The sequence below is a fragment of the Tachysurus fulvidraco genome, chromosome 1 (genome assembly GCF_022655615.1).
Source record: "Tachysurus fulvidraco isolate hzauxx_2018 chromosome 1, HZAU_PFXX_2.0, whole genome shotgun sequence".
In the NCBI taxonomy this organism is placed as follows: Eukaryota; Metazoa; Chordata; class Actinopteri; order Siluriformes; family Bagridae; genus Tachysurus; species Tachysurus fulvidraco.
This window is the reverse complement of record NC_062518.1, coordinates 40528632-40552440: the sequence shown is the minus strand read 5'-3', so window position 1 is coordinate 40552440 and position 23809 is coordinate 40528632. Positions and strand designations below refer to the sequence as shown.

The window sequence follows — 23809 nt, the reverse complement described above, 5'->3', positions numbered from 1 at the left end:
CTGCTTGACCATATGGTATATTCTGTACTGTTTTGAGTTTCATTGCTTCCGTTGCTTGCTTTTGGGCTTTACAGCCTATAAACGCTGCACTGTGTGGCCCTCCACAATTACGACATTTAAGTTAAACCGTGTGCAAACACGCTGATACACAAACAGAAACATCCCCCTGGTCTTCAGACAGGGAAAAGTCCAAGCCGTCCATGACATTAGCGTAAAGTCAGGATGAAAGGAACAAGGTTTATATCCCAATGGACACAAAGTGATCAAAACCTGAAAATCAAACTAGATTAAAACCAGAAATCTACAGAGAAGAATTCCAATGGGTGACACAAGACAGAGGCAAAGGGCAAAACAAGGTCAAAAACAGAAAATAGAACCATTTTACCAACAAAAATTAAAAAAAATAAATAAACAAAAAACCTCGGGTCACTAAAGGCACAGAATACTCCAAGAAAGTGTATAATAGTACACAGCTATATATACCGGTAGCGATGAGTGTGGAAGATAGAGAACAGGGGTGCCAAGACTTCCGCAATGAGGATGTTGTGGCGAGATCAAAATTTTGCGTTGGCATTCAAAAGTGTAAGAGTAAATCATTCGTGTGACAATAAATCGGTGAATTTCTCAAGGGCACCTCAGTCGTGGCTGGCCCGAGACTCGAACCCACAACCTTAGGGTTAGGAGTCAAACTCTTTAACCATTAGGCCACGTCTTCCCCATAAGCTGGGTTATCTTACTGCATTCCCCTCGCTGTAATAACAAGCAGATAAATACACAAAGCGCTCTGAATTTCTAGTTGAAATTCTTTCATTAAAGTCTGTATTGTATCAGATTATCTCACTGAACATCTAAACCTTGTGTCCTTACAAGCTTTAAAAATACACAACCTCAGAATTTTCACCTTACGGCCACTCCATTAGCCCGCTAGCATCCTATTCCTCTCTTCACTTCTTTTCGTTCTCACTCTTTCTCTCCTCGACCTGAGAGCATCTGGATTAAAGAAATAATAAAAGCCCAATTAATCATGTATATTTTCTAGAAAATGAGCAGTCAGAAATGAACAACTTTAATAAAAGAAACAAAAAACAGATTTAACATTTTAAGCATGTATCAATTGACCAATAACTGTTTATTTATTACAACATCCTTATGTATTTTTAACTGGGCTGGAAATAGAAGAATAGGCTACACTAGTAAAGTAACATAATATTAAGATGTAGGTCTAGTTATTGTTTTTCTGAGATCAGTAACATCACAGAGACAGAAAAATGCTTTCCATTTTATAACTGATTAGTGCAGTAAAGATTACATTATTTGTGTTTGTTCTCTAACATAAAAAACTAAACCTGAACTTACAACAGTATAAGATGTGTAAATATAATAAATCATAAAATGTACTCAAGTAAATTCAGTAAAAGTGTTTGATAGAAATGACATGACTACATTTATGCTTTATCATACATGGGGAATCAGAATCCAACAGTAAATAAGTCATGTGCAGATTTGCATTTTGTGTTTATTTTTTTATCCAAATTAAAAAGAACTAAATCTAAAACAATAATAAATAAATTGTTTAGCTTTATCACAGAGACAGTAGTAATGTTTCACTGTAGAAGTGACTAGTGTAGTAAAGACTACTTCACATTCTGAACTCTTTCATTTCTAACAGAAAAACCTAAACCTGAACTCACATCAAGCCTTAAAGGAGATGTACTGAGAGGAAACTCAGTGACCATGTCCTGTACACTGACACCACAGTCTGCTGGATGGAAGTTTTACTGGTCCAAATACACAGGGAGAGATTGGACTGACACTAAATACACTGAAACAAACTCCTACACCATCAGCACAGATTATGTCTATTACAGAATTCAGTACAGGTGCGGAGCTAGAAGAGGAAACCGAGTCTACTACACAGACTACAGTAATGAACTCTCACTAACTGTTATTGGTGAGTAAGAGACTTTCTGTTAAGTGATTCTGCACAACACTGAACATATAAACATGTGACTACAGTCAGAATATAGCAACATTTACACAGCTACTTACAGAGAAAACTTTCAGATAAATCATTGTATTAAAGTTAAAGAGAGACAGTGTGAACACGGCTGAGCAGGACTGGTGTGAGGTGAGCTGGTAAATAAAAAAGTGACAACACTAGTTTAACTTTGGTAGAAAATGTCAACAAAACACGTAAAATGCTTTTAAGATGTCCAGTCTGTAAAAAGGTCCTGATGAATTTACTCTTTCAGAAACATCAAAATGTCGAGACCTGACTGATTGTGAATGAGTGAAGAGGACGAGGGTCGAACTTTTAGAGTGAATCACTCAATCTGATAGAACGTGTTAGATTAGAGAGTGAGTTGTACGAGGAGTTATGAATTAATTACAGGTGTGTGTGTGTGCGTGTGTGTGTGTGTGTTTCCATTCAGTACACGTGAAAAAAGACAATCAAATCAAATAATCAATTTATACTCAGTCATTCAATCTGTATCTTTTATGTGCAGTTTCTTGTTCACTTGCTGACATTCATAATTTCTGAAGATGTCTTGTCTTATTAAAATAAATATAATTATTAAACACAAAGTATTTCAGAGAATAAATTGTGTTGAAGATACAGTCTGTACAGAATCCTGATTATTTTTAGGTCTGAGTCTGTATTAAAATTGTGATCTACATTTACTTCATCAGTGGTGATTGTTGTCTGACAGAGTTTCATCATTTACATGTGAGCTGATATACTGTATCTACACTCTGAATGCTTATCTACAGAATAGAAACAGTAATGATTTGTTTGTTTCTTACAGAGAGTCCTAAACCTACAGTGACTATAAACCCTGATACTCAGGTGTTCATAGGAGAGACTGTGACTTTCAGGTGTGATGTAGAGGAAGAAAGAGACACCGAGTGGACGTACAACTTGTTTAGGGACAGTAACACATTGTACCAATATTCCACAATAAAGGAGTTCAGCACCAGCTATTTTACAGACTCACATCGTGGTCAATACACCTGCAGAGGGAAGAGGACAAGTGACTCTCAGATGTCAAAGAAGAGTGATCCTGTTACACTCTCTGTATCAGGTGAGTCTGTTAATGAATGTTATAACTTTTATGTAAAAAGTCTCAAGTTTTAGATTTTGTTCCAGTTTGTATCACATGCGGAAAGTCTCATTATGATGATCTTAGGGCTGCTTCAATATTGCTATAACTCCCTCCAAACACACACAGACATACACACACACACACACACACACACACGGTTCTCCAAAGCCTAATTTATTTGAAGACTTTTCTCCAAATCCACCTTGAAAACTAAACAATATTAACAACAAAATAATCACATTAACTTGACAAAAAGTGAAATCAAATACAAAGTGACATTTTACAGACATACAATACAGAAAATAAAGCATGCTATGAGAAAGAGTCTTTAATTCTTCCTTTTCTTCTTCTTCGGATTTATTGGCGGGTCGCATACCAACTTTATGGTGCATACCGCCACCACCTGTGCTGGAGTGTGAAGTGATTTGACGTCACGTGAAAATTAAAAATTTGCACAACATGGACATGTGACATATCAAAACACTCAGCACAATGAGGGGAACTGCCTCACGTGTATTCTGGCTATGTCACGTGATGTCACGTGAAAATAAAAAATTGCACAACATGGACATGTGACATATCAAAACACTCCGCACAATGAGGGGAACTACCTCACGAGTATTCGGATCATGTCACATGCTCATGTCTGCTCGCTTCCACTCGCCTCCAAAAAGCACCGGCCTTTCCGAATACTTGCACCGTCAAAGCCAACATCAAACTTTACAAATCTAGTTCCTGGATGAATTCCTTCGAATACATCATTAATCATTATGTTAAATAATAAAGGACTAATGGCACTTTCCTGTGGTGTTCCATTTCTACCGTCACCATCTCAGAAATTGTATTTCCTACTTTGACTTGTATTGATCGTCCGAATAAGAAACTTAACACCAATTATAAAATCTTCCTTTAATTCCCATTCTTTGCAACCTTAACAGCAATCCTTCTCTCCACACCATATCGTATGCTTTTTCGATGTCAAAGTATACTGCCACTAACACCTCTTTCATTGCTAGTGCCTTTTTAACATCAGTTTCTAATCTAGTTAGTGCATCTAGGGTGGATCAACCTGGTCGAAAACCATACTGATAAGGAGCCATTAATCCTTTGCTTTCCAATACATAATATAGTCAATCAACTATAATTTTTTTCCATTCCTTTACAGAGGTTAGATGTCAGAGCTATCGGCCTATAATTTCCCGCTATAGTAGCATCTTTCCCTGGTTTGTGAATCAGGATTACAATTGCTTGTTTCCATGATAGTGGTAATTGTCCTTCCCTCCAGATTTTGTTAAAAAGATCTAAAATTACTTTAAGTATTACGTCATCCATCTGTTTAATCATAATAAAGCAGATTCTATCTTTCCCAGGAGCAGTACTTCTAACCCTCATTAAGACTCAAGTTCCCACAAATTAAAGGCAGCAACCAAAGCTGTTTTACTATCCGTTTTTTTATTAAAAATATCTTGATTTTGCTTTAATATTTCTTCTCTCTGTCTTGTAATTTATTCCTAGGTTATCTGAGCTGTGTGCCTTTTGAAAGGTGGAAGCTAACATTTCCGCTTTATCTTCTTGCATCACTGCTGTTTTCCCTTCATCTACTAGTACTGGTATATTCTGAGTTCTGTAAACCCCAACCATTTTTTTGAGGACACCCCATACCTCTCCTAATTGGGTTTCCCTTCCTATTGTGGAGCAGAATGACTGCCAATACTTTCTTTTAGCTTGCTTTATTATCTTCCTTGCCTGAGCCTGTTTCTTCTGATAACTAATTAAAGTTACAGGTATTAAAGTTTTCTTAAGCTCTCTAAAAGCCTTATTTCTATCTTTAACAGCTTTAGTGCATTCATCATTCCACCATGGAACAATTTTCAATCTTTCTTTACCTTCTGCTTTAGGAATGGATTCTTCAGCTGCATTTGTAATAATCTATCATCATCTAAGCTATAATTCACCATTCCATCAGTACATAACCTGTTAAATTTATCCCAAGCGGCTTTATCAAATCCCCATCTATTTGGCATTGTTTTATTTTGTTGATAAATTTCCAATCCCACATTGCATAATATTATGCAATGATCACTTCCCAATGTAGATTACTCTAGTACTTCCCATTTATATTCTAAAGCTATAGTTCCATCGAAGAGTCCCGTATATTGAATCTAGTACCCATCCTGTTATTTAAACTCACTAAAGCATATTCCTCCATAAACTCTTCTACTACCCTACCATTATTATCTGTGCAAGTACTACCCCAAAGTGAATTATGTGCATTAAAATCCCCACACCATATCAAATTTCCCCCAGCTTTGATTCTTATCATATTTAGATCATCTAGAGTTAACTGATTACAAGGATTATAGAAGTTTACCACCTTTAATCCCCCTTCCTGAGTCTACACCTCTACAACAACACGTTCCCCTAAGATATCTATTACTATTTCTCTATAAGTCACCCCATCTTTAACAAATGTCCCACATCCTCCTCTTTTGTACCAACTCTATCCTTTCTAACCAATTTGTAACCCGGAATACAAAAGTTTAACTGCGGACAAAGCCAAGTCTCAAACTTCGAGCATTCCATTGTAATATTTTCATATTTTACTTTTACTTCTCTGACTACCCAAAGGATCATCCTTCCCTACTGTTCCTTCAGTTTGTCCAAGTATCGTTTGAATCTGTTCCACTGACACTTCAGTAATACCAAGATGTCGAGCCGCTGCAGATATAATAATTTTCAGTTTTTCAGTTCTTTTGTCTGTTTGAGCTGAACAATAATGACTTCAGCTATAAATGCTACAAAATTAATTTTATTTACCACAAGCAAGTTTCCATCCTCAAGACATTTATGACTGCAGGTGTCTTTAGACTGATTAATGATATTTTCCCTCAGATTTCCATTTGTTGCTTGTACTTGCTTGATTGCTTGAGCATATGGTATATTCTGTACTGTTTTGAGTTTCATTGCTTCCGTTGCTTGCTTTTGGGCTTTACAGCCTATAAACGTTGCACTGTGTGGCCCTCCACAATTACAACATTTAGGTTCAACCCCCACTCCACATTTTCCATAATCATGTTCCTCGCCACATCCGCAACACCCTTTTTCCCCTTACAGACAGAAGCAACATGCCCCAATCGTTGCCACTTAAAACATCTCAATGCTGTTCTAACAAATGGTCATACCGTATAACACACATCCAATTTTAACACGTTACAGTAAGTTTTTACAATTGAAAGTTAGTACAACAGTAGCACTTCTCTCGTTTTAACCATTTCTGCTAGAAAGCAGATGCTTCACTTCTGTCACCATTTCGTTCGCAATCTGTGCCTTTAAAACCTCATCAGATAAGGATACAGGTATCAGTCCATAATCACTCCTTTAAGATTAGCAAGTTCTCCTGGTAGATAACATTTGACTGCTTTACCTCCAAGATCTTTGATCTTCAATGCAATCTCTTGCTGCTTTTTGTCAACACGAAAAAGGAGGACACGGTTGTTTGACAGATACCTTGCTGATTTAATATTTCCACTTGATTTTTTGATTATTTTTGTAAGTTTCATTGGATTATTGATGTTTTCAACTGTTCCAGAAAATGCAACCATTACTTTGTATTCTACTTCAAGTTTCCTTACTTTGTTTATTCCTACTCTAGTATTGTTGTCATCTGACTCAGAATCTCTATTTTTCCTTTTGTTTGTTAAATCCGTAATCTGTGACCATCCCTCACTAACAATTACTGAAGAATCATCATCATCCATACTACCTGCTTCCATCCTCTCCAGTCTCAGCACAGTTGATGCTACCCCTCTTTTGCGTATTTTACACCAGCCAGCTACAGTTCAACAGCCTTTAATTGTCATCAATGATGGACTGAATGTTTACTTCTCTCGTCATCCAGTGGCGTGATCATTTTCAAGTCCTTCTTGACTGGAACAAACTTTTCGTCGGAGCATACAAAATGTCCGTCCTTGCCGCTAGCCCTTAATGACTAGAAGTCTCACGTTAATTGTCAAGTGTTTTTTCCAACTGTGCGCTTTCCCACACCTGAAGAGGATAGGTCTCACTATTTGAATGATCAAACTGGATTCCACTCAATGATTAGACCTTGTGAATTTCATTCATCCATTTATTTGGCATAGCATTAATCTATGTAGCCTATGTAGGTGAAAAACCTTTAAAGACATGAACATACAAACAGTGTAAATTTCCAGCAAACTCAATAAAATGCATAAATTAGCAGGTTTAACATGACTTGATTATAACTCTACACAAAACATTCAGTACCGTAAATTAATGAATCATTTAAACCATGAATATTTTGCCAGTCCTAGGAGTTGGTAAATATCTCACATTTGTATAGCTTAATTTACTGAACTCTAACTACACGCTTTTAATCATATTTATCAATTAGTTACTATTATAATAATTAAACAATCTATATTTAATTACGTATAGTCAGATCACTTTTATACACTCATTTATAAATCACATGAATTTTAAGCAATATTTTTATAGTAAAAAATCATGAATTTACCAAATGAAACCAGGCAAACTTAAATCAAATTCAAATAATTCAAATTTAGGTAAATAATTAACAAACCCTAATTGTTAAACAAAATATAAACATATACAAAACATATTAACCCACTACACAAACACTTTATGAATTGAAGATACTCAGACCAAAAGCGCACTCTACATTGCGTCATTACTACAGCATTCATTCGCTCAGGTAGCAATTACTACAATAGCACGCATGACAACGCACAGCGTTCTTTAGCCAGCAAAGCTTCAGCTTACCGCCTGTCACTTCAGAGTACTTTGAGTACCCGCTCCCGCACAGTGTTTTTATCAAGCTCTAATCCTCCTTTTTTGTTAAGTTAGCGCTGCTCTTTGCCGTGGCGTCAATTCCCAGTGCATAACAATAAAAACAAAAACGCGCTTCCTTATCCAGCCGAGGCGCACGCAACAGATTGCGGATTCTTCTTCTTCTTATTATTATTATTTTTATTGGCGGATGGCAAACCAACTTTAGGTGCATTTACCGCCACCTACTGGACTGGAGTGTGGAGCGCATAATGGTTTGGAAGATAGATAAATAAATAAATAAATAAATAAATAAATAAATAAATAAATAAATAAATAAATAAATAAAATAAAATAAAAATTATTAATACAACTGTATGTTAAATTCTATTGATCAGTTTTGTTTGTTTTAAGAAAACAACTAATTCCTGGAATATCCTAAACTGTTTTGATTCGTTTCCTAATAGAACCCGAAGGGAGAAATCATTTATACCAAACGATCTTAGTGCTTGAATTAATTTATTTCTTGCTCCTGCATATGCATCACACTCTATAAGTACATGCTCTACTGTTTCTGCTTGACCACACTTATCACAATTTCCATTTTCATGTTTACCCATTTTATATAGACCCTGATTTAATGCACAATGTCAGAGACGCAGTCTTGACATTAAAACATCTTCTTTCCTGTTGCCAAACTTTCTTCTTTCTAGCCCTACGTTCTCTTGAACATGATGAAAGTGTCTACCTTTTGTTCCACTATCCCACTCCTTCTGCCATTTCTTTCTTGTTTCTTTTGCAATTATCCCTTTTACCTCTGTTTTACTCATTGACACTTTAATGTCAATTTCTGCATGCTTTAAGGCCTGTTTAGCCAGATGGTCTACCTCCTCATTTCCTTCCACACCCATATGTGATGGTATCCACAGGAATTTTACCATAATTCCATACTGTCTTATTCTAAATAGACTCTGCATCACTTCAATGATCATATCTTGTCTGGCTGTTGATGTTCCACTTACCAAGCTATTCAAAACTGAAAGGGAATCTGTACAAATGACTGTTTTTGTTGGCTGTACTTCTTCTATCCACTGGAGTGCTAGAAATATTGCTGTTATCTCTGCAGTAAAAACCGATACATGGTCTGAAATGCGTTTGTATATTTTGACTTTGAATTGGGGAATATATACTGCTGATGCTGTTCTTCCAGATTCAGGATCTTTGGAGCCATCTGTGTATATTTGTAATATGCTGAAATATGACTGTTCGATGTATTGTTGCACTGCTATATTTGTCAACATATTTCTTTCTTTATGTTTGTCTTTGTATAGCTTAGTGTCGACTACTGGCAAAGGGAAAAGCCAAGGAGGAATTGCTGAAGTTGCTACAGAAGGAGCAATATTGATGGCACTAATTCCCATATTCTGTGCTTCCTCATTTGCAGTCCATCCAAAGCTTGATAGTCTTTTATACTCATATTCCCAGCAATTCTTTAAAACATTTTTAACTGGATGACTATTCAAGTGTCCCTTTACAGTGATCCAATATCTCATCTTTAATTTGAGCCTTCGGATTTCCAGAGGCATTTCACCCATCTCTACTTGTACTGCTGTTATTGGAGACGTTCTTATTGCTCCACAACATATTTGCATAGCTTGTGATTGGATTGCCTCAATCTTTAACAGGTGTGTTTTAGATGCAGAACTATACACCATACTGCCATAGTCAATAGCTGCTCTTATCAGTGCACAGTAAATCATTTTAAGAGACTGACGACATGCCCCCCATTCAACTCCTGATAAACACCTCATTACATTTATCTCCTTTTTACCTTTGTCTATCATTTTCTGAATATGAGCTCTAAAATTCAATTTTGAGTCCATCCACATTCCCAGAAATCTAATTACTGACACCTGCTCCAATTGCTGGTCATACATTTTAATATTCATTATTGGATTGATATTCCTTTTTGTAAAACAGATCACCTGAGTTTTTGCTACAGAGAAACGGAAACCCCATTCATTAGCCCAATTTTCTACTTTCTTAACAGCATTCTGCATACACTTTTCCACATGCCCCACATTGCGGCCCCTTTTCCACAGTGCGCCGTCATCTGCATACAGAGATCTTCTTATCCCCGTGTCTATCTGATTAAAGATATCATTAATCATTAGATTAAACAGAATGGGACTGCTAACACTTCCTTGAGGTGTTCCATTCTCTATTTGATATATCTGAGACAATTCAGACCCCACCCTAACTTGTATAGTTCTTCCAAACAGGAAGTTCTTGATCCAATTATACATTCTACCTTGTATTTTCATTTTTTCTAATTTTATTAATAGTCCCTCCTTCCACATCATGTTGTAAGCTTTTTCAACATCAAAGAATACTCCTATTAACACTTCTTTGTTTACTTGTGCCTTTCTTATTTCAGCTTCCAAACACAGCACAGAGTCCATAGTGTTTCGCCCTTTCCGAAAACCACTTTGATATGGTGATAAAATGTTATTCTTCTCGATGATATACACCAATCTGCTCATTACCATACGTTCCATTAGTTTGCAAAGGTTTGAAGTTAATGCAATGGGCCTGTAATTATTTGGTTGTGTATGCTCTTTGCCTGGCTTTGCTATTGGTACTATAACACCATGCTTCCAGTCAGCTGGTAACTTCCCTGACTCCCACACCTTATTAAAAAGACTTAAGATTATACTTAATGATGACTCTGATAGATATTTTACCATTTCATAACAGATATCATCTCTTCCTGGGGACGTTTGTTTAACTCCTGCAAGTGCTTTCTTCAGCTCATATAGAGTAAATTCTGAGTCTAAAGTACATCCAGATGGTCCTTTTTCTTTCAGTAGTTGAGGGTACTTATTCAGGATATGTTCCCTATGCCTCCTCATTTCATCTGACAGATTTGAACTATTGTGCACTTTAGTAAATGTTTCTGCTAGAACCTCTGCTTTTTCGCTGTCTGATATGACTAGTTTATCTTTATATACTAAAACAGGAATACTGCTATTTCTTTGTTTTCCTCCCATTTTCCTTATCATACTCCAAACTTCATTTATTTCAATATCTTCCCCAATATTGCTGCAAAATTCCCTCCAATAATTTCTCTTAGATGTCCATATTACTCTTCTCACTATGGCCTGTGTTTTTTTATACTGAATAAATTCATTATAATTGAATGATTTTCTAACTTTCTTAAACGCTTTATTCCTTTTCCTAATTGCCTCACTACAATCCTCATTCCACCATGGGACGGCTTTCTTCCTGATACCAGCCTTCTTCTTACCTATTACCTCTATAGAGGTACTTTGAAGAACTTCACATATCTTAAAATTGAAGTCCTCTACATCGTCCATAGACTTACTAATTTCTGACATTCTGTTACTGCACACCTCTTTAAATTTGTCCCAGTCGGCTGATTTAACTTTCCACCTCGGCATTCTTTCCGTCACAATTTGTGCTACATCTAAACCGATCGTACTGTTGATAGGGAAATGATCACTCCCAACTGTACTGTGATTCAATACTTTCCAATCACATTTTCTTGCTAAACATTCAGAGACTAGAGTTAAGTCTAATATTGAGTATTTTCCTTGTGACAAATCAACTCTTGTATAGCCACCATCATTGATGCACACTAATCCTCCCCAATCGAGCATGTCTTCTACAATCAGTCCATTACTATCTGTGTTTGTACTCCCCCATAACGTGTTGTGGGCATTAAAATCACCACACCACACCACTTTATTACTTCCTTTTCCTCCAATATTTTCTAGCTTATCCTTGCTTAACCTGTCACATGGATTGTAAAAGTTAATTATTCTAATACTATATACACCTTCCCATATTTCCACCACTACAACCTCTTGCTCCCCATTTACCTCAACTTTTCTATACCCAATATCTTGTTTAATAAATGTTGCTACCCCACCACCATTTCCTTCGTTTCTATCTTTTCTGATTGAAATGTAACCGTGAATTAAAAAATGTAATTGAGGTTTCAGCCACGTTTCTTGAACACATATAATGTCTGGACTATTTTCTTGATTTGCGATAAATTTTTTGAATTCTTGACCATTGGCAATTAAATTTCTTGCATTCCATTGCATTATTGTTAACACCATTATGTACCACCACATGTTTGACTGTTTTCTGTCGGACTGATTACTGTTTGTGACTTAAGCTTTTCATTTATCATATCTACTGTTACTTCTTCTAACTCCAAGTACTTTTCTGCCGCTCCAATAATGATTTTAATTCTCTCTGTCCTGCTTTCAGTTTGGGCGGAACAATTCACCACTTCTGCTATGAATGCTACGAATGAGACTTTATCAACAATCACTTCACTCTCTTTACTTTGCTCTTTCACCACTGCCTTTTGTTGTGGTACTGTTGTCCTTGTTTCAATTACTTTGGGTGCTTGTTTTACTTTCTTTATAGCCTCAGCATATGATATTCCTTCTGCCACTCTGATATTTTGTATTTTCACTGCATTCTTCCTTACTGAACAACCTCCGTATCCTGCACTGTGCTCTCCTCCACAATTACAGCATTTTGGTTTAATACCTTGCCCACATTTACCATATTCATGCTCACTTCCACACCGTGCACATCTCTGTTTTCCTTTACAAACTGCCGCTACGTGGCCAAATTTTTGGCATTTGTAACATCTTAGCGGCGGGGGAACATATGGCCTGACATTGTAGCTCATAAAGCCTAAATATACTCTCTCAGGCAGTTTGTTCTCATCAAAGTTTAACATTACTGAGAGGCTGTCAGTCTTCTCATTATTTCTAAGGCACTTGAGCCGCCTGACATCCTTTACTGTTGCCCCAGATATATTTCTTAATATTTTCTCAGCTGAAACATCAGTTGGGATCCCTGTTATCAGACCTCTAACCCAAGTCTTCTCTTCTGGGATTGAGCATACTACTTTGTGTCCAAGGAGTGATTTTAGTCCCAGGGCCGTTTTTTGTTGTCAGTCATCTGTACAGAACAAAATCAGTTTGCCATCCCTCAATGTCTTTATACTTTCAACTGTTCCTAATTTTTCTTTAAGTGCTTTTGTTAATTTCAATGGGTTTATGACATTTACGGACTCGGTAGCAAACTTCAGCAAAACTTTATACTCCTCTTTCCTCCTTCTTGTCTGGCGATTTCCCTTTTCACTTTCCGTTTCTGAGATTTGTCCCCAATTTTTCTTTCTTTTCCGAGTTTCTATCAATTTCCATTCATTACCTCCACTATCCTCATCAGCCAATTCTTCCTCCATTTCCGGATCACTTCCGGATACTACGCTACTTCCTACCATCAGCGCTCCAGTCACAATCCAGCTGTCGCCCTCCGCCTCTCTCCGCTCCGTCTCCTGAACCGCCCCAGCAGGCCGTGTTCACATCTCAAGTCCAGGGCTGGTCTGACTTGCCCACTTCACTGTTCACCACTCTTCCCACGGCTGCCTTACTTCTTCCCACCTCTATTCCGACAAACAACGCCTCTTGCACTGACAGTCAGTTTACACGCGAACGTCGGAATATGGGTCCAGATTGCGGATTTGTTTCACCTGCTTCTAATGAGGGAAGGCGGGGCGACAGGCGGTTTGCCGCAACATTAATTGAGCTTTCTCTTGATTAATTAAGCACACTCTTGAAACGAGGTGTCAAAATAAAAGTCACACAACGTACAATAAAATGAATAATACACAAACAAAGCTTAAATTCTCAATGAAAAATTATCAAAAGGTAAACAAATAAAATAAATGACACATTATAGCAGCAGTTACAATTGCTTTTCATTTTCTTATTTAAAAATAACTGATTCTTTTGATTTATAAAGAATCACTACAACATATTAAATATTCTGATGCTGTGACATTTTTCCTGGGTTATTATTTAAATTGTTAGAAAGAAACCTGACATTTATGAGCCACACATAATTCTTCACCTAATATTAATCTGAATCTGTTATGATTTTATATTGAAAATAGATTTCAAAGTGTCAATGGTGCAATTTATCAGAAAAGATTCAAATGATTTAAAGAAAGAGATTTTAAAATAACACTAATGTCTGCAGTATGGCTCAGGATTTAAGACACAATTTATAAACAGCATCAAAAGCAAATGAACAGTTTGATCATCATTTTTATCCTATTTATTCAACGTACTGCGTATAAACTATGTAAAAATATAACAACAATGCAATTTTTAATACAACACTATCTACACTGCATACATAATTATTAGGGTATTTATGTTTGTCATGAATAATTTTACTTTTGAAGAAATACACTGCTAACAGTTATTTTGGGTTTTGTTTTACAAAACTACATGTTTAACAATAAAGTGAGATCTGTCTCTCCCAGGAGAATTAGAACTTAAATATCTGTGTGTACAGTTATTACACTATTATATTATAAAGGATTTTCTCCACTTCTTTCAAAGTGAAATATCAAACATCAAATCATTTAAACAAATCAATAATGGAAAACAAAATACAGCTTCAAATAAATAATGTTTTTGGGTTTGCATAGTATTCAGTGGCCAGTATAGACATCCTTCTTTTCAGTGACTTTCATGAGCTTCTCATCCATAGAAATAGTGTCTTTATTTGTTCATGACTTAATTTAAGCTGAAACAGACACCACAGCCTCTCAGATACTGGAATTAGACCCAATTACTTGGATAATATAAAAAGGGGTTTATTAAGGAAATAAAACTACAACTACATGGAAAACACTAGGCAACAAAATAAAAAAACATGACATACAAAAACCACACAAACACACAAGCACAAGACAAAAGGTATATATAAGGATAACAATCACAGAGACACAAGGAACAGGTGTGCAGAGGAGGAACAGATTAAGGATAGGGTGGTGCAAACATGCTGATACACAAACAGAAACATTCCCCTCGTCTTCAGACAGGGAAAAGTCCAAGCCGTCCATGACATTAGCGTAAAGTCAGTATGAGAGGAACAAGGTTTAAACCCGAATGGACACAAAGAGATCAAAACCTGAAAATCAAACTAGATAATAAAACCAGAAATCTTCAGAGAAGAATTCCAAAGGGTGACACAAGACAAAGGGCAAAACAAGAGTCAAAAACAGAAAATAGAACCATTTTACCAACAAAAATAAATAAATAAATAAATAAATAAATAAATAAATAAATAAATAAATGAACAAAAAACCTCAGGTCACTAAAGGCACAGAATAATCCAACAAAGTGTATAAGGGTGCACAGCTATATATACACCAGTAGCAATGTGGAAGATAGAGAACAGGGGTGCCAACACTTCTGCGATGAGGATGTCATGGCGAGATCAAAACTTTGCGTTGGCATTCAAAAGTGTAAGAGTAAATAATTCGTGTGACGACAAATACCAACTATAAAGGAAAATAAATGAAGATTATTCTGTTGGGTTATACACCAAGTTTCCACTACAAGGCTCTTAACCCTCAATTTCTCAGTTGTTTGAAAATAAAAATAAAATGTTTGTTGATCTGAATAAGGGCTTGTGCGAAATTTAATCCAGGATCTGAACCTTGGGCCGAATTCGAACTGCCACAGAGTATAAAAGAGATAATCCCAGTCCACCCAGTCAAATGCTATTTCAGGATCAAGTGATGTTAGTACCTCTGGGGTATCAGGAGGGGTGGGATCATATAATATATTATATATCTGTCATATATTAAAGAATGATGTTTTTTAATAAATCCTGTTTGGTCATCTGAGGGTAATATAGAGGGTAATATAGATTCCAGTGGATGGGCAAAATTATTGGCAAATAACTTAATATCTACTATCAAGAATGAGAGGTCGAAATTAACTGCATTCTAAAAGACTCAATATAACTGAGGTGATCGATATAAATGTGAGATACAGAGCGCAAAAAACACTAAGTGGACATACAGTTTGTATAAGAATCATTACACAGAGAACTCATACAAAGAAACCCAGCAGTTCAGCATCAGCTCAGTTACAGACTCTGACAGTGATACATACACCTGCAGAGGGAAGAGCAGTGACTCTTAGTCCAGAACTGTACTGTAAATATATGTAACGCCCTATTCCTCTCAGATTAAAGGGAATGGGCCCTGGGTGTGTGGGTTTAGGATCTCTACTATTAAAATATATATACATATGTTATCTATACATTCATTCTTGCCAGCTTTGATATAAAATAGCCACCACAACAACTTTTAAATTTACTGTAATTTACGATCCAAAGTGCACACACACACCATGAACAAACACCCGGAGCAGTGGGAAGCCATTTATGCTGTGGCACCCGGGGCACCTCAGTCGTGGCCGGGCTGAGACTCGAACCCACAACCTTAGGGTTAGGAGTCAAACTCTATAACCATTAGGCCACGACTTCCCCATAACCTGGGTTATCTCACTGTCTCCATCTTTTTTTTCTCTCTTACTGCATTCCCCTCGCTGTAATAACAAGCGGATAAATACACAAAGCGCTCTGAATTTCTAGTTGGAATTCTTTCATGTAAGTCTGTACTGTATCAGATTATCTCACTGACCATCTAAACCTTGCGTCCTTACAAGCTGTAAAAACACACAACCTCAGAATTTTCACCTTATGGCCACTCCATTAGCCTGCTAGCATCTATTATACAACAATTTCTGCTTGTCCATATGTCTCTGTCCACTAGCAGAGTTCAACAGAATCATATTAAACATGAAAGTGAAAGTGACGTGACATACGGCTAAGTATGGTGAACCATACTCAGAATTTGTTCTCTGCAAATTATGACTTTTTTTAGTGACAATGGCATAAACAGATCAAAACATGAATTGATGTCACTTACTCTCGTCACAGCAAACTGTGTGATTCCGGGGATCATTTTGATGACATTTGCAGCAGCTGCCCTGCCATGTAAGTCAGGAGGTACTGAGCTCCAATAGATGTTACCACTTTTGGATTTGAATGTTTCAGCAGGAGCGGGAGCAGCTTCAGCATCGGAAACCACCCCATCAGACTCATCAGATGTGTCTGTGTCTTCCGGTTGATACTCTACATTATCTTCCTCCTCAGAAACCTGCTCATCCATATCACTATTCTGTTCAGTGTCCTCTACCTCATTTTCAGCAAAGATATGATCCAGAGCTTGGCTTGCTGTAAATCTTCTTTTCATTTTCGTATGCTGCAAAATGGAGATGTGTACTCTGCAAGTCACTAACTCTAAACTGAATTGGTCTTATGCATGCCTTGCATGTCTGGACATGTCCGTCTTTGTTTGTTTGGTTTGTTTGTTCAGGGAAGGTGACAAACAGGTGAAGAGAGAAGCCCCTAACTAAAGCTCACAGGTTTGAAAGAGAAGCTGGCTGTCAGTGGTCTGTTTGCTGACAGTATTAGTGAGCTGACAGTTTGTTTATGATTTCAGATTTGGCACTAATTATTGTATTACAATCTTATACTATAACTGGGTCAAAACCGACCCCAACAACACAAAGGTCATAATTTTCACCAAAGCATTTGATAATTTAGTAAAATTATTTTTTTTATTTTTATTTTGTTTAAATAGAGTTTTCTGACAAAGTCAAAAAACCTTGATGCAATAATCAAATTTATGTGGCATAAAAGTGCCACATAAATTTGATTATTGCATCAAGGCTTTTTGACTTTCTCAGAAACTCTGATTAGTGCAGTAATGATTACATTACTGCTGAACTGTGTGTTTATTCTCTAACAGAAAAACCTAAAACTGAACTCACAACATTATAAGATATGTAAATGTGTAAATATAATTGGATAAATTCAGTGGAATTTATCACACACACTCTTCACCCTCCTGCCGTCTGGAAAAAGGTACCGAAGCATTCGGGCCCTCACGACCAGACTGCGTAACAGTTTCTTCCCACAAGCCATCAGACTTCTCAATAACTGAACTGTACTATACTGAGCACAACATACACACACACATCATCTGTATGGACTGCATAGACCCTCACAAAACACACACACTGTTTTGCACACTTTTCTGCTGTTTTTGCACATACTGTCCAACATTTCAGCTGTTTTTGCACATATGGTACAATATCTCAGCCATTACGCACATACTATACAATATTTCAGTCATCTGCTGTTTTTTGCACAACTCTATATATAATCCAAAGGACCTGCTGCTAAGAAACTATGTTCATTCTTTTACTGCACGAAATATTGTTTGAACATTCAGTATTTACACTGGTCGGTCGGCATTGTTTCTGTTACTGTTTATTGTCTTTTGTGTATTGCATTTTTTGTACTTTTTGTATTGTCTTGAAACTTTGTCTGCACTGTTTTCTGTCTTGTTTGTCTTGTCCTGCACTGTTTGCACAGTTGCACTTTATGTGGCTAAGACTACTTACATGTCCTTAGCCCTGTCTTTGTTCTATGTAGCATGTTGATCCTGGAGAAACGTTGTCTCATTTCACTGTGTACTGCAACAGCTATATATGGTTCTTGACTTGACTAAAAAAAGCGACATGGCTTCATTTATATGACATCATTTAAGAGGTGTGGTCAGATGTTTTATTGATTAGTTGATTTAATCTTTATTGAACCAGGTAAAATTTCACTGAGATAAAAAAAAATGTTCCCATTTTCAAGAGACCTAGACAAGACATCAGCATGCCAAATTTCAATGACTGGAAACACAGAATGTTACTTAGACCTCTTAGAACTTATTAGCTATTCTGATTGTAGTGACACATTTTCACTGAGTTATTATTTAAATCGTTACAAATATTTGAAATTAATTTGACATTTAATTCTTCTTTATTTAATAGTCAAGATGATTTCTGTCATGATTTTAAACTTTCTGTGATTTTACAGTAAACAGTTAAATGAAAAAAAGAAAGAAAAAAGAAAAGACATTAATGTGTGTAATATGGTTCAGAATTTGATACAATTCATAAAAGATGATTAAAATAAATTCACTCAGGCAATTCAGTATATAGTATCGGTTTAATGTTTATATTTTTAAACTATTTATTTTTTTCATATAAACAATGTGTAACCTTTACAAATAAACACTGTAACTAATTGCTTAATTGGGTACAGAGATTAAACTACTGGTTATGTTGTAAAAGTGAATCAAATGCAGCTCTTCATCATTTTATATCAACAGGAAAACCCAAACCGACTGTGATTGTGACTCCTCAGAGCTCCGTCTACACTGGAGACACTGTTACTCTGAGCTGTAATCTGATGTCCACTGGATGGAAGTTTCTCTGGTACAAAGATCAGAAACAGAATCCCCTGTCCCCTAAAGGCTCACACACCAACACACTCACTGTGAGAGTCTCTAATGAAGGACAAGTAAATTACTACTGTAAAGCACACAGAGGAAAGTACAACTACAACACAGAGATGAGTGAACCAGCCACAATTACAGTGAGAGGTGTGTCATGTTTTCTTCTTTTACACAACAGGTTTAATGTTAGGAAAAAACTAATTATTTTATTGATTTACAAATTATTTGTAATAATATAACTATATAATATATTTACTTGATTCTGCATATGTTTACATTATTGTGATCTTTCTATAGCAAGACCAAAGCCTGAAGTGAAAGTACAGCCAGATGACCATGGCTTTGTGTTTACTGGAGAAACTGTCACTTTCTCATGTGAGATAAAGACTGGAGGATCCTGGGAGTATCACTGGTTCAGGGATAATAATGAACTCATTGATGCTAAAGGAAAGAAAATCTACACAATCAGTGATGTTAAAGAGTCTCATAAAGGTGTTTACACATGTAAAGGAACACAGACATCAGACCCACAATACACAGAGACTAGTGATGCTGTTACACTGACTGTATCAGGTGAGTGTGTTTTATGTCACATATTGTCTGTTTCTGTAACATCGTGGGTGTCTTTCAGACAAACCCGCGGCCACCAACACGCCTCTTTATAGGCACTCGGTCACGTAGCTGCAATTAGCGCAACTCGTGACACGTGTTCACGCCTCTATTTAAGAGCCCGAGGTTCGGCACTCGGCATGCGGACAGAATGTGTGTCAGAGTAGAGCGGCGACACGTACACTCAAAAAAATGGTTTTGTAGCACTGTTTGTTTTACCCAAATATGTTTTGTTAAAATAACACACATACATTTCATTCCCCATCAAAACACTATTGTATTGCGTTTAATTAACTTAAAATGTGTCATGTTCCACTATACTTAATAATCAGTCGTTAAACTAACGAAAAGCGTTTAATTTCGTGCTTCAAAAAACCGGAAGTGACGATTTCCAACGTATTGGATGAAGACAGCGCGAAAGAGGGAAGATGGTGAATGGTGTCAGACGAGGTTTTTGGAAAGCACTTTGAAACGGTGAGTATAAATAGTCTAATATATAGAAATCTTTCTGACAATAAATGATTACTCTAAAACCGTTGTTTGTTTAATGTTAATAAGTTTACTAAATGTTAAGTGCTATTTTTTTCTCATTTGCTGTCCGTTCACAGTAACATGAGCTATTTCTGTCAGGTCACATTTAATAACGTTAGCCGTGTTATATGTTCCCAGTTACAAAGTTTGTGTTTTGCTGGCATAAGTTTTTTTTCTGTTGGTTCATATAAGCATGTATGTATGTATGTATGTATGTATGTATGTATGTACACGTGCTTGTTGCTAACGCTAGCATATGTCTGAGGTAATTATTTTTTTCCGTCGGTTCATACAAGCGTGTATGTATGTACACGTGCTTGTTGCTAACGTTAGCATATGTCTGAGGTGATTTTTTTTTGTCGGTTCATATAATCTTTGCAAACAAAGGAGGAGTAATTGGAGAAAAAATTAAACACCTTTTGGTGCCCACTAGTTTCCTAGTCAGACAGATGTTTCATGTATAACACTACTGTATATGGATAATGTTCTGCATAGTTTAGCTCAAACTTACCCCAGCACAACAGCCTGGAATTTTAAAACTTTGTCCTTATTTGAAAATCTTTAGACTGATGACATCGAAGTGAGGAGAGTGTGTATAATCGAAGCTCTTTGTGCCTACCTAAATGAAGAACCTACCAGACTGTTTCAGGAGTGTTTTGTGAGTATATGCTTTTTAAAATGGATTCTAAATGCTTTTTTTTAAAGCTGATAAACAGGAATTTAAGAGTAATGTATTTTTTAAAATATATCCACTCTAGGATACAGACAATGCCACTGCAGAGGAGGCGATCCAGGATATATGGCATTTAATAATTGTTAGACATCGTTACACCACCATCTGGACATTTTGGTTGCATGTTTGATTTCTTTCTTTTTTTTTTTTTACTTCTTGTAAATGTATTTTATTTAATTGTAGTTATCTTGTTAGCCGAGTTCTAATTTTCACCTTCTGACTTTATTTTTGAATCAAAAGACTGCAAAGTTATTTTAGATAATCTTATATTTTGCATAAGAATTTTGCACATGTTCAAAGACTCTTTAATATATTGACTGAGCAGGCTGTTTAAAACACTGTTTATTGCAAGTTTGGCAAATACAGCTTTATAAATTGTTACATTTCTTTGTGGGTTTTTTTACAATCACACAAACAAATGCTGTTTTGAAGGGCGTAACTTTAAATCGAAATCATTGAGTAACAGTAACAAAAGCCAATTGGATGGAACCACTGTCCATAATTTAATTGAGTTATTTGAAACTAATCTCCTTGTGTTGGCTGAATTAAACCTGTTTGGCCAATTTTAAATAAACAAAATTATGTCCAGTTAACTTAAACAGTTTAAATTACAAGGAAGCAATTCCATTGATTTGTTTGGACATTACTTTTTTACATAGATTCATCCCTATTTTGTTGTGTTGTCACAACACAAGAAGTTTACATAGATTCAAAACCTTCCATTAATGTTAATGAAATGCAAGTTGCTTGTGTGGAACCACTGTCCATAATTGAATTAAGTAAGATGAACAAATCATTTTTTTGAGTGTATCGGAGCGTGTAGCGCTCTAACAGCTTATACAAGGCTGCACCTCTCTGGCATTCAGCGCGAGAGTCACGCAATTGACCCAAATCTCACGCTCTCACGCCACAGTTTTTATGACAATTGTGAGGAAAATACACAATTTATTCTCATAAACTGTGTAGTCAGCCGTTCTCCCTCCCGTCTGCACCGTGTGAATTGTGAACGCAGGCAGGTAGGGTTGCCACCTTCAATACAGAAAAATAAAGGACGCCTGCCGCACTGAAATATAGGACAAATCCATACACATAAATTGAACTGGCAAATGAATGGATGCAGTAGCCTCCCTGCAAGCTTGTATTACACACAGTATACAGCACAAGCACTCTGGGGCCCTCTCCTTCCTCAGGCAGGCCACATTGTGGAGGACAGCACAAGCCACAGTAATGTCACATGCCCTCACAGGGCTGACGCTTAATTTGTGAAGGCAGTGAAAGCGTGCCATCAGGAGGCCAAAGGTCATTTCAACTCTGGCCCTGGTCTTGGCATGGGCATGGTTGTAGGCCTGCTGTGCTTCCTGGGGGTCTGTGAAAGGTGTCAGGAGAAAAGTCTGGCAGCCATACACCAGAGAATTCACCTGTCAACACAAAGTCTCATCATTACTACCTCATAAACACAGTGATATTCTTGACACAGCCATGATGTAAAAAGTGGTTATTAATTATTATTCATATTAATTGTTATTCATAATCAGAGTACAACTGCGTTTTTGGAGACGTAAATGAAATATTTGGATTGTAATTGTGGTGTTTCAGCGGAGCGGTGAGTGTGTCATTGTGCACTACTTACGCATTACTGCAATACTTTGTGTAACCCCAGTTACAAAAGTTATTAAAATATAATTATTTTTCATATTGAAGCCCTAATTACAGTTATTTTATAGTCAGAGAATCAGCCAATGAGAAGAGAGTTTAGTGTCGCGTTCGACCAATGATGTGTCTGAAGGCTGTTTGGTGCATTGCTTACTTCCTGGTTTCTCTCGCCCATGTGAGAGAGCGTTGAGTAGTGTGCACGTGCGATAGATAGAGAGCAGACATAATTAGAGAACTCCGGAAAAATTTGGTGTATAAATTATTTTAATATTGAGCTTTTACTCAATTTCGAGAGAAGTACAGATTAAAAGCTCTTCAGAGTAACGGTTGAACAAGTTGAAACCTAATTTATCATCGGTTTTGGTGAGTTAAAGTTTGTAAATACATTACATTTAATGTGTTTAAATGTATATAAGTTAGATATGCAATGTGAAGAAGTTTATTTAATTTTCTTTACAGTTTGAGAGTGAAATGTGAAGCTTATCTGCTTTATATGTAAAGGACTTTGAAAACTAATGATGCTTTTGTGGCCTTGTGTATTCAAGGTCAGGTTTTTTTTTTTGTTTGTTTGTTTTGCTTTTTTTGTTGTTGTTGTGATTGTTTTGAAGTGATCCTTCGACTCCATTGCTCCTGCGCTGTGAATGCTGCGTGTTGGGGTGCTGGTTTGTACACGAGGCTAACGTGCTACGGTAACGATAGTGCCTTCTGGAATTGTTTCAATTCTCTCTTTAATGAATGGAGTTGGGACTGGCGAGCCACAAGGAGATTTCATCGAGTTGTAAATGCGTGAGATTTAACCCTTTCATTGCCAAACGGCAAGTGAAACACACACACAGTTACATTTTTCCCATTTTTCTTGTAGAGGAAATTCACCTTAAAGGAAAGACTGAGATACAATACTGTTTTGTAAGAGACTGATTAACTGTTTTGTAAAAGACTGGTTTACTGATTTGATGAGTGTGATGTACATTTTAAATGTGTATGTGAGAACTTACACTGAATTTGTTGTTTTTGTTTTGAGTTATATGTTCAATTCTAAGGTTCAAGTCTAACCTTTTGAAATAATCGTTATACACATTGAGAAGTGTTAATGTGAAT

The 23809-nt window shown here is 36.5% G+C and overlaps 2 protein-coding genes and 1 long non-coding RNA gene across 3 annotated transcripts in view; 1 reads left to right on the top strand and 2 right to left on the bottom strand.

The window, feature by feature from the left end:
* The window catches only part of LOC125145593, a 104542-nt gene extending 96456 nt beyond the window's left edge, over window positions 1–8086 (bottom strand). The window contains exon 1 of the long non-coding RNA XR_007143994.1: window positions 7905–8086. This is a non-coding gene — a long non-coding RNA (uncharacterized LOC125145593). The remainder of the gene's footprint in view (window positions 1–7904) is intronic.
* LOC113645368 (titin-like) overlaps window positions 1–23809 on the top strand; it is a 1056738-nt gene that overhangs the window by 804183 nt on the left and 228746 nt on the right. Inside the window, exons 47-50 of the mRNA XM_047818848.1 lie at window positions 1670–1951; window positions 2808–3083; window positions 19060–19332; window positions 19483–19758. Coding sequence (XP_047674804.1) covers window positions 1670–1951; window positions 2808–3083; window positions 19060–19332; window positions 19483–19758 — 1107 coding nt within the window. The remainder of the gene's footprint in view (window positions 1–1669; window positions 1952–2807; window positions 3084–19059; window positions 19333–19482; window positions 19759–23809) is intronic.
* LOC113643804 (immunoglobulin superfamily member 1-like) overlaps window positions 1–23809 on the bottom strand; it is a 789004-nt gene that overhangs the window by 613433 nt on the left and 151762 nt on the right. The window lies entirely within an intron of this gene.